The sequence below is a fragment of the Panthera tigris genome, chromosome C2 (genome assembly GCF_018350195.1).
Source record: "Panthera tigris isolate Pti1 chromosome C2, P.tigris_Pti1_mat1.1, whole genome shotgun sequence".
Lineage (NCBI taxonomy): Eukaryota > Metazoa > Chordata > Mammalia > Carnivora > Felidae > Panthera > Panthera tigris.
Genome location: NC_056668.1, coordinates 157,114,736 through 157,127,196, shown reverse-complemented (window position 1 = coordinate 157,127,196; position 12,461 = coordinate 157,114,736). Strand labels below are relative to the sequence as shown.

General features: G+C 39.5%; 1 protein-coding gene across 7 annotated transcripts in view; it reads right to left on the bottom strand.

The window, feature by feature from the left end:
* TCAIM (T cell activation inhibitor, mitochondrial) overlaps positions 1–12,461 on the bottom strand; it is a 75,422-nt gene that overhangs the window by 28,565 nt on the left and 34,396 nt on the right. For all 7 annotated transcript variants that reach the window (XM_042956473.1, XM_007099039.3, XM_042956477.1 and 4 more), the window contains 2 exons: positions 7,388–7,541; positions 1,441–1,693 (listed from right to left, as the gene is read on the bottom strand). In XM_042956473.1, the coding sequence (XP_042812407.1) occupies positions 1,441–1,693; positions 7,388–7,541 (407 nt within the window). The remainder of the gene's footprint in view (positions 1–1,440; positions 1,694–7,387; positions 7,542–12,461) is intronic.

The window sequence follows — 12,461 nt, the reverse complement described above, 5'->3', positions numbered from 1 at the left end:
TTTTCTTATCCCTACTTCTTCATGCTATCTTCATTACTGCTGGCCTATCATTAAATTATCATTCCCAGTGAGCCATAGCATAAGTGACTCTTAAAAACAGAACAAACTGAGGGTTGATGGGGGGTGGGAGGGAGGGGTGGGTGGGTGATGGGTATTGAAGAGGGCATCTTTTGGGATGAGTACTGGGTGTTGTATGGAAACCAATTTGAGAATAAATTTCATATATTAAAAAAAAAGAAAAAATAAATTATCATTCCCATAGCCACATTTTCCTCTTGGTTTTATTTACAAAGAAAATTTGAACAATTAAAATCCACATATTTAGGGAGGTGATTTACCTATTAGCTACACCTATAGATAGAGACACACCTTCACCACAGACATGCCTTCAGGCAGACACTGGTCTCCCTTTCTGTACAAGACTCTGTTACTTTCTTGTCTCTTCATCTTTGTTTGGAATCTAACTAGATAATGGGAGCAGGGATTCCTGAGGTAGTACAGGTAATCTACAAAGCAAATGTTCTGCCAACGGAGGATTAAGGATTATCTACCATGCTGTAATAAGTGAGAATCCTCTGGTAAGCCATGGACTCTTTAAATACAACCACAGAACAGAATATGGCTGGTCGTTATGGAGTCCAAAAGACTTACTTAAAAAACATTAATGGTGACTTTACAATCAAGATAAATCATAGGGAAATATTTCATACATGGCTTCTATAACTAAAAATTATTCTTTCTCAATACATTCCAGATGATATATTTAAAAAAATTAGATATAAGTGACATATAACATTAGTTTTATGTATATAGCATAATGATTCGATATTAGTGTATATTACACTTACTAAAGTAAGTCTAGTTAACAGCTATCACCATATGTAGTTATCAACTGTTTTTCTTATGAACATCTACTCTCTCAGCAACTTTCAAATACATAATACAGTATTATTGACCACAGTAACCATGCTGTATGTTACATCACTAGGACTAGTTTATTTTATAGCTGAGAGTTTGTACTTTCTAACCCCCTAGAGATGATATTTTCAAGCGCTGTCTCCATGCATTTTTATTATGTATGGACTGTTACACTAAAGAACATCACTCCTACACTAGCTGAAGAAACTGGAAATGCTTACCTGAAGAAGCCTCATATTTTTTATAGTCTTAGGTATATACATCCTTTTTCCATATACCAGGGGTAACTTGAAGAGTAGAATTTTTAACATTTAAAACAACTTCCTGCATTTGTTTGGCATCAAAAGACCACAAATTAAATACATTTGAAAATATTCTGGCCACTTTAAGAAACATGAACTATCTTTTTCATAATGGTCACTGGATTAACTATATTGATAGAATTATTTTTCCTGAAAAATTAGGCTTTAATTTTAAACATGAACTAGAAATAAGTTTAATTAAATAGGAACTTTTACATACGTGAGGGTTGTTTCCATTCTCGAGACTTGTTCAAGGTCTTCATGAGGGTCCTTGAATCCAGTAAAGTAGTAATAAGACTTGTCCCACTTGATGGGCCTGTCAGGCATCCTTTTAGCCTCTTTGAGAGGCTGGGAACACACATTAGTATTCAAGCTTTGGATATGTTCAACAGATAAACTGCAGGAGTTGAGAATATATAATACTGTGCTTAGCAGATCTCTGGTGTGCAAAGTAAATTTGACTGCTCGAAATCCTAGAGAATATAATTCCCCCAAACAATTAATACAGATGATTATTCATTTATTTAAATATAACTTTTCATGCAACATTAATAAAATCAAAAACTTTTAAAACATTTGATTACTGCTTAAAATCCATCCTATTGGCAAATCATCTGTAAATGGAAAACTATCTTCTCTAAAACTTTACCACAGTATCTTTACCTTCATGAATTCCTCTGTCAGTTTTTCTTTCTAGTCTGGCACTAGAGACCAAACCCATTCCAGCCCAAGGAGGGGATTCACAATATTTTCAATGCTGCCCATAAATATGGTCTCTATAGTCTAGAATGGAAAAGCTCTCCTACTAGCAAGTATCCATGAAAGATGGTTTCTAGCACTAAGACAAAGGAGGAGAGATGGGAGATGGGGAGGTTTTACTGTAACAATGGTTCAGATGGGAGTGGCCTAGTCTCCGGGGTGACAGAAACCCATCTCAAATTTTCTCTGTGATTACAGGAGACCATCTTCCTATTTGTCCACTCAGCTACTTAGTAACTCAATATTTTTGGCAGTGATGTAAAATTCCCTAACTGGTTAAAAGTTAATGCTTCACAATCTGATTTTGATTTTGGGTAGTCAGTGGGGTAAGGTCAGTAATCTAATGTGTTACATCCTCAATAGGAAATCCACTGTTTTTTCTTTTCTTCATTACTGGGGGTTAGGCATGGTTCCAGCTGAATTTATACAACTTCTCAACATCCTCACCAACTGTGTCACTATTATCTTTCTTCAACTGTGAAGAAATCTGGCTTAAGGAGGTTAGGAAAACAGAGCAAGGGCTTAAATCTGAGCTGACCCCAAGCCCAGTATTTTCTCCATTATACCACCCCAACACTGACTCTTTCTTCTTTTTTTTTTTTTTAAAAGTATTTTTAGTTGGTTTCAAAAATTATGCAATTATTTTATAAGTACATCCTCACTATGAAATTGGAGATACATATAGTAAAAATAAAAGTCTGTTCACAGGCATACAGACTCACATCTTTACTAGACATAACCATTACTAACAATTAGGAACCTATGCTTTTCGACCTGCACTGTCTAATATGGTAGCTACTAGCCCCCTAATGGCAGTTTAGAATTAAATTAATCAAAATTAAATAAAATTAAAATTCAGTTCCCAGTCACATTAACCCCATTTCAATAGTCACATGGGGCTAGTGCCTGCTATATTAGTGCGCATACAGAACACTGACATCATTACAAAAAATTCTCTTGGACAGCACTGCTCTAGACCTTTTCTATGTGCTTATGCATGTATAATACATGTGATATATGCCCATATTTGTTTACACACACCCCTACAGTTTGAATTGTTTCTTTTTAATATAGAAATAGTAACATTCTAGGTATATTACTTTGAACTTGCTTTTATTACTTAACCAGTTGTCTTTATGTATAGATCAACTTATTCTTTTTAGCAGCTATTTATACCAGTCCATATACTGAAGGCAGTGCAATTTTTATTTAACACTTCTGAAACTGATGGACACAAACATTTTTAATTGTTCACTTTTCATATAAGGCTGAAATGTATTTTCTTATCTTGGCCACTGATGACAGACACCAGAGTTTAAATCATTATGAGAGATACACACACGCCTTGCCACACAGACTTAAGGAATCCAGAACATGCAAACTAAGAAGTTTTTTAGTTCAATCATTTGACGGTAAAGTGAGAAATACTGGCAGGAGAGTTGTTCTAGTTAGTGAAAGAAGAAAGCAAAGTCCAAATTCCTGCATTTGAGGTAAGGAAGAGCTCAGTCAAGGAACAAATCCCCAGAAGAGTTGTCAGGAATAAATCTCAGTTTCTATCTTATCGATTCTGTTAATTATTTATTCCAATGTAAGGGCTGCTATATAGTGAGGAATACCTCTACCAATGTGACTACAGAAGCTACACATTTTAATGGTTGTTGGCTATTTGTATATATTATTTCCTGGGGTGCCTGGGTGGCTCAGTCAGTTAAGCATCGGACTTCAGCTCAGGTCATGATCTCACGGTTCGTGGGTTCAGGCCCCGCGCTGGGCTCTGTGCTGACAGCTCAGAGCCTGGAGCCTGCTTTGGATTCTGTATCTCCCTCTCTGCCCCTCTTCTGCTCACACTCTCTGTCTCTGTCTCCCTCTCTCTCTCACAAATAAACATAAAAAAAAAATAGAGAGGTGCTTGGGTGGCTCAGTTGGTTAAGCATCTGACTTAGCTCAGGTCATGATCTTGTGGTCTGTGAGTTCAAGCTCTGCATCGGGCTCTGTGCTGACAGCTCAGAGCCTGGAGCCTTCTTCAGATTCTGTGTCTCCCTCTCTCTCTGCACTCCCCTGCTTGCACTCTGTCTCTCTCTCAAAAATAAACAAACATTAAACAATTAAGAAAAAAAGTAGAGGATTTTTATTTCTACTCAGTCACCGCTGACTACAACTACTTGTTTTAGCATTTTTATAAAAGTTTATTTATTTATTTGGGGGGAGGGGAGAGAGAAGGGGGAGGGGAAAGAGTGAGAAAGAATCCTAAGCAGGATCAGTGCTGTCAGCACAGAGCCCGACGCCAACGCAGGACTTGATCTCACCAACCTTGCGATCATGACCTGAGCCAAAATCTAGAGTTGGACACTTAACCAACTGAGCCACTCAGGCGCCCCCTACTTGTTTTAACATTAACTCACAGAAGGCTCCTGGTGACTCTTCCACTTGTTTTAATGGAGTATATTTCCTCACAGGCCACCAAAAAATGTAGAGCTAAAGAAACGATTAAGGCCTTTCAGGACTGAAAATCAGTAGTAAACATTTTACCTTGTTGCCATCTTAATTATCAGTGATCTTAATTTTACAATCAGATAAAAAGGTTAAAAACATAAAAATCTTTTAAATACTTGTCAGATTTCCAGACTCTGTCATAACGGCAGAGGCAAAAATGATTACTAACAAAATCTTTGAAGAGCAATAGATAATGTAAGATACAAATCACAACATTAGACTATGAATGAGGAGATGTTAGGTCTAGTAACAGCTCTGTCCCTAATTTGCTGTGTGAAACTTTCTAAGTTTGAGTTTCCCTCTGTTTGCTCCTTCCCTAACAAATAAACCTGGTTCATTCTTCTTTTTTTTTAATTTTTAATATTTTATTTTTGAGAGAGAGAGAGAGAGAGAGAGAGAGAGAGAGAGAGAGAGAAAGAGACAGAGGGAGGGGCAGAGAGAGGGGGAGACATAGGATCCAAAGCAGGCTCCAGGCTCTGAGCTATCAGCACAGAGCCTGACGTGAGGCTCGAACTCACGAACCATGAGATCATGACCTGAGCCGAAGTTGGCACTCAACCAACTGAGCCACCCAGGCACCCTATAGACCTGGTTCATTCTTTAACTCCATGTGAGGTGAACATCCAAGACAAATCCAGTTAATGGCAGTAGTGAAAGTGGCAATGACTAGACATGAGCCTGACTCTCCAAAACCCAGACAAATAAAAACTGAACGGTGATAATATTGTTTTAAAAACTGTAAAGGACTTAACCTACCTTTACAAATTCTATCTGTCAAGGAGAAATCATTAACTCTAAGTAGACAACTATGCATAAGTATGAGGTTTTTCAATTCCTAGCCTAATTTTGACCGTGTATCTATTTGAAGAGTATTTATGAATATTTGGTCTTATACTACTAAAGAATGTATCTCAGCTGCTTAAGAAGAGCACATTTATAATTACTTACAATTTCAAATAGAATTGTGTCATTTAGAGTGATAAACATAATTACTTGTTACGACTGCTATTATCATTAACAGCATTCTTCAGTAGGGCTGTGCTTTCACAACAGGACTCTGAGTTGACTTTTTGTCTCTGGATAATGAAGAATAGTGTCTTTCTTTAAATAAAACTCCCAAATCAGAGGTAGATGGAGAAACAGACAAGGAATTTCTGATTTCTGATCTCCCACATTCAAACATGAGAGGGTAAGGAAACAAAGAGAAGATACATGATCAAATGTTCATTCCTGGAGAGATTGGGTGGGAAGTGTTTTTCAACATAAAGATCCTGCTCTAGCCCTTTTTAGCCCAAGCTCTCCTCACTCCATGCGAGCTCCTGAGAGCCTTATGAGCCCCGGGTATGAGGTAGGGTCTTCACTGAATGCTTCAGTACTTACACACAGTACTTCACCTCTTTCGTTTCAATAACGAAGAACCAGAAATTAAGGTCGCATAGCTAGTCACTGGCAGAGCAAGAAATAGACTCTAGGTCCCCAAAACGATCACATTTTGAGTTTTCTAATAGTTTGTTTCAAGAAAAAACTTTATAGTGCATTTTCTAATTGCTTTGACCTTAACTCACAGAAAGCTCCTGGTAAACCTTTAAATTATTTTAAGGTTCACTCCAAAAATAAAGTTATTTCCTCAAGGATCACCAAAAGAGTATATATTTGAGAAAGTATAGACCCTTATTTGCCCTTAATTTTAAGTATTTCTGGATCTGGATTAAAGTAGTAACAAAGGATCAAAAAGAAGGCTGTATATTGGGGTGCCTGGGTGGCTCAGTTGGTTAAAGCAAATGACCTCCGCTCAGGTCATGATCTCATGGTTCGTGAGTTTGAGCCCCGCGTGAGGCTCTATGCTGACAGCTCAGAGCCTGGAGCCTGCTTCAGATTCTGTGTCTCCCTCTCTGCCCCTCGCCCACTCACACTCTGTATCTCTCTGTCAAAAATAAATACTAAAAAAAAATAATAATAAAAAGAAGACTGTATATTAAGACTGATTAAAAAGAGCCAAAAGGCACCTGCATGGCTTAGTCTGTCGATTTCAGCTCAGATCACGATCTCTTGGCTCTGAAGATTGAGCCCTGTGTAAGGCTCTGTGGTGACGGTGTGAAGCTTGCTTGGGATTCTCTCTTTCTCTCTCTCTCTCTCTCTCTTTCTGCCCCTCCCCATCTTGCTCTCTCTCTCTTTCAAAATAAATAAATACCACTTAAAAAAAATAAATAAAAGAGCCTAAAGCTGGAGTTGAAAGGTCTAAGTTCAAGACCCATATTCCATCTCCACAGTCCTGGCAAAATCCCCGCACATTACCAATTTATTTGGGCAAACACTACCTACTTCAGAGTACTTTGAGGACAAAATAAGGGATTATAGGCTGTACTTTACAAAATGTAAATTGTTATAAACACGTTTAACACTTAACACAACACTGAAATAGGAAGTGGACAAATAGATTAAAAAACAATTTTAAAGGGGGCACCTGGCTCATGAGTATCTGACTTCGGCTCAGGTCATGATCTCATGGTTCAGGGGTTCAAGCTCCACACTGGGCTCTGTGCTGACAGCCTGGAGCCTGCTTGAGATTCTTTGTCTCCCTCTCTCTCTGTCCCTCCCCGACTTGTGTTCTCTCTCTCTCAAAAAAAATAAACATTAAAAAAAATGTTTTTAAAAAGTGGACAAATAGGAACATTTTAGTTTTACAGACAAAAAAGTTTAAACACAAAAAATGGCTTGTTCAAACACAGGTAGCCAGAAATAGAATCTAATTCTAGGAAAACAATTAAATGATATTATTACTACTTTTTTTTTTTTTTTTTTTTTTTTTTTTTAAGACCAAGTCTTCAATCCAAAGGTATTCTGGCAACAACACACTTAATGAACAGATTTATCACAGAGCTTATAAGGGAAACGCTAGAAATGAGAACACATACCGGATGTGCTAAAGGGTTCCTGGCCTTCAGAAGAATTCTGCTCTGTTTCTCTTACATAAAATGTAAGCTGAGTTGGTTTCAAAGACTTGGAGCCTGGTTTCTGGAGGTTTTCTAAGTAGACACTTAATCTCTTAAGAGAATTTTCATTGACTTCCTGGGGAAAAAAAACAGTAAGGGGCATTTACATGCAAAATAGAACAAGGAAACAATTATACCCTGACCTTTAAACACATTATTGAGGGTATTAAATAATTACTATCAGTGTTAAATAATTTAGTGTTAAAAATGTTGGGATTTCATAGCTCTCTGGTGAAGAATAAAACTGGACCCACGTCTTATAACATGTAACAGAATGAACTCCTTATGACTAAGATGTGAAAAAAAGTAACTGCCTAAGTAGTGGAAGAAAACATGGTTGAATTCCTTTATAACCTTGGTGTGGAAAAAGCCTAACTATGACTCAATCTCAAACTGATACAGGATTGATAAATCCAATTACATAAAAAATTTAAAAACAAAAAAAATCACACAAAAAATCACACACACACACACACACACACACACACACACACACACACACACAGCTGTTTACATACAGATAAGCTACTGAGAGAAAATATTTTCAAGTTATTTGTCTCTATAAATGGCTCTTAAAATGACCACCCAGAGGAGATTGGTTGAATTACAGTACATTCATTCAATGGAGTACTATACAACCAAAAAAGAAGGGAGAGAAAATGTGGTGTAGAAGTCTAGGAATTGACATGGAATTATTTCCAAGGTTTTAAGTGAAAAAAGTAACATCCTTTAGTGAAGGAACAGCTCTACAGAACGGCATAAATAGTAACCATGCTTCTTATCACTGTAGATTTCTTCTCAGACACATTGTGTGATCTGAAATTAGGAACACTTTATTTTTTTATTGTTATTTTTATTTTTTGAGAGAGAGACAGAGAGAGCTTGTGAGCAGGGGAGGGGCAGAGGGAGGGGAGGGGAGAAAGAATCCCAAGTAGGTTCCATGCTGTCAGCACAGAGCCCGATGGGGGGCTCAAACTCATGAATCGTGAGATCATGACCTGAGCTGAAATCAAGAGTCAGACACCTACCCGACTGAGTCACCCAGGCGCCCCTGTTTGTCTGTTTAATTTGATTATAATATGCTGTTCTTAGCTGTGATCCAGTGGGCTAAGGTACATTTCCTGCTAAGACTAAATCTTATTATGTTTTGCTACAAGTTTCTACTTTTGCCAGAAAGAAATAGGCAGAACAACCAAGAAAGAACCTAATAAAAATGGTTGCCTACAGGAAGTTCACAGGAATGGGGTAAAGGAAACAGGGACAGGAGTGAGACTTCTGAGTAAGCTTTGCATTTAGTTTTGATTTTTGAAACTTGGAAATGCTTTGTGTATTTTACAATGGAGTTAAAATGAAGAAACAATAATAAAACAGCGATAACTGTGTTTCACTTTGAGACCCTGGCCTGATGCTGACTAGATGGCACTTTAAGTCTGCTTCCCTAGAAGAGGGATGGGGGTGTCCTGCACAAGTGAAGAGAAGACCGGACTGAACATGTGGTGCCAAGAAGGGTGAACTGCCTGCTCAGAGCTGGCCTCTTGGTGCCAGTTTTTGACATGTGAGGGAAGGGGACACACACAGCAGCAGAAACACTATGGCAGGGCATGGGGGACAGAGTGCTGGGAAGCAAGGTGGGGTGGCAGGCAGTCTCAAATGGCGCAGTCTGGGAGAGCCTCATGAAAAGGAGATACTTAAACAAGAAAGGAAAGGACACACCACACCTATGTGACCAAGTCCCAGTAGAAACCCTGGACCCACGGCTTGGTACAGAGGAGGCATGCAAACACAGTGAGAGAGTAAATGGAAATACAGCTGACTCTTGAACAACACAGATTTGAACTGCACAGACTCACTTATCTGCAGACTCTTTTTGGATAAATACACAGTAAGTGTATTTTCTCTTCCTTATAATTTCCTTTTTAAATACATATTTTTGATAGAGGGCAGGAGCAGGGGAGGGACAGAAAGAAGGGGAGACAGAGGACCTGAAGTGGCTCTGCACTCTCAGTGTAACTGACTGAACCACCCAGACACCCCTCTTCCTCATGATTTCTTTTTCAACGTTTTTTTTTTTTTTTTTAATTTTATTTTTGGGACAGAGAGAGACAGAGCATGAACGGGGGAGGGGCAGAGAGAGAGGGAGACACAGAATCGGAAACAGGCTCCAGGCTCCGAGCCATCAGCCCAGAGCCTGACGCGGGGCTCGAACTCACGGACCGCGAGATCGTGACCTGGCTGAAGTCGGACGCTTAACCGACTGCGCCACCCAGGCGCCCCCCTCATGATTTCTTAATAACATCATCTTTTCTTAGCTTATTTTAAGACTTTAGTATATATTACACATAACATGTAAAATATGTGTTGATTATTTATATTATTGGTAAGACATCTGGTCAACAGTAGGCTACTAGTAGTTAAATTTGGGGGAGTCAAATGTTATATACAGATTTTCAAATGTGCCATTTATGTGGCCATTCAGAGCACTAAAATGAGACCATCTTCAGAGGGGACAACCAAAATGAAAACCCCATAAGCCATGCCCCTGATGTGGAGACAATCACTGGTAATCTGAATGCATTGGGGACCTCTATCTATGAGGGCTCAGATAACCAATGTCTGGGGCTCTTCACGGTGACTCCCCTAAACCAACTGTCTATCAGAAACCCAGAGCCTCGGGTGACTCTAGATATAGAAGAAAAACTGGTTGATTTCCTTCTTAACACCAGAGCTACTTTTTCTGTCCTCCTTTCCACTCCAGGCCAACTATCCAAATGCAGCATGATAATTAGAGGCATCTCTGGAAAATGTCTAACTAAATTTTTCTCTCAGCCCCTGGGATGTATATGGGGAAACCTAATTTTTTCTCGTTCTTTCCTGATAATGCCAGAGAGCCTTACTCCCTTGCTAGAAAGGGACATTACAACTGAATTAGAGACTATGGTGCTACCAACTCCAGGACAGATAAACAGTTATGTGAGTTTTTGGAGATTACTAGACATTGTAGGCTGTGCATATCAGGGTTCAGGAAAATAGTTTGCCTGCTATATCAATTATTAAAGGAGACTCAATCCCACCTACTCTCCAAAAAGATAAATAAATAAACAAACTGGGGTCTGACTCCTAGACACTGTTTCTAGCCCTTGGAATGGTTACAAACACAGCAGGGCAATTACTATTACCAAGCTCACAGAGCTAAACATCATTAAAACACAGCACCAGGCCTTTCTTGAGGGAGGGACAAACCTTATCAAATGGCCCAAAGGATGTTTACTAAAAAAAAATTTGTCAAGGACAGTTCTGCAAGTAGTGTCAGCCTGTGAAGTGTGTCTTAGAAACAATCCTTTCAACCACAAACTTGTTCGCTCAGGCAATCAAGGAACCGGAGGCTATCCAGGCAAGACTAACAATTAGGTTTCCCTCATAGGTCAAAGGTCAAGGTCAAAGGAATTCCAACACCTGTTGGTATGGATTGATACTTTCACTAACTGAATAAAGGCCTTCTCCTGCAACACAAAAAAGGCACAACAAGTAATAAAAGTTTTGCTTTATAAAATAATACCCAGGTTTGGTTTACCTAAAATTGTGCAAATTAATAATGGTAAATGGCTGCTTTGACTCTTTCTCTAATAGAACTCCTGGCTGTTAAAAAAGTTTTACACCTCAAAATAAAACAGGCTGTCTGCTTATACTCAGCAAAACTCTAAATAATACCTCACAAGCATTAGATGCTTTAAATTTTTTTAAATTAAATTAGGGCCAAACTCTTGGAAATAGAGCCACCACTGCTCTCCTGCTTCTCCATCACTTGGGTTATGAGAGACTCCCCAACATATATTGTTTACATAGTCAGGGTCTCTCCTAGACTGTTTCACATGTTTGGAAACTGTAGACATTACCTTAAGATGCCATCTTGTTGGTCAGTATAATCTTTACTTTGAGTTTTTCTCTTTGTGTCTGCTAATGTTTATGCCACCTCATGCCTGCCAGCCTTCCTGTAAAACCATACTGTGGGCCACTCGAACAATCCTTGAGTAGACTCTAACTGCTGTACCCCTACACCATCCCTTATCAGCTTGAAGAAACCAGAACGGTCATCATCCCTGTTCCCTAATGGCAGTTAGGGGCCCTGTTCCAGGGGGAGGAATGAATAGGAAAAGAGATAACATGAGGCAGGGAGAGATAAGGGACCTTCAGGGAGGCAGATTGCAGCTGCAGGTGGGAGGCTGAAGAAGCAGATGCGATTTTCCCCTTATAAAATGCTTTTTGGGTGCCCTCCTTCCATTATCAAGGGTACAAGGTGGGGAATGTAAATGAGACAGACAATCTAACCCTAAGATAACAGATGCGGGCCCTTGGTTCTACCCTAACCATCTTACACCACTGGGTCTGGGAGCGATTACCTGTGAGTCTGACCGCAGACGCTCACCCCTTTAAACCAGGAGATGCGATATGGATAAAGGAGTAAAATGTCCAACCCCTAACACCCCTCTGGAGGGGCCCCTTCACTGTCATTTTGTCCACCCCTACTGCAGTAAAGGTGGCCGAGGTAGGTCCCTGGATTCATCACAGCAGAGTGAAGCCCGCATCTTGAAACTGGGAGTGCCTTCCTGATCCATCAACGCCTTGCAAGCTGACCATACGGAAGAAGCAATCTGCAACTCCAGAGGCTCTGGGAGACCGCAGCCCTGCTTCAGTCACTCCGGAAGCTGACTGATCTAGGCACGGCAGAAGCTTGAGGAATGGACGGTCTAGTGAAACAGAAGACTGTCCTTATTTTCTATGTTTCCTTACTGTGACGCACTGTCACGCCTTGTTTCTCACCGTTATTGTGATTGTTGCTCTACTCTTTGCCATAGGATTGGCCGAGGCTGACCCAGAAATGTGGGGAGAGGTTTCTATTAGCACTCACCTTCCTCTTGAGGATAGGATACTTCATTGGTACCAACATGGGGAAACAATGGCCATAAGAGACTAGAAAATTAGATTCCCACAAACCTTA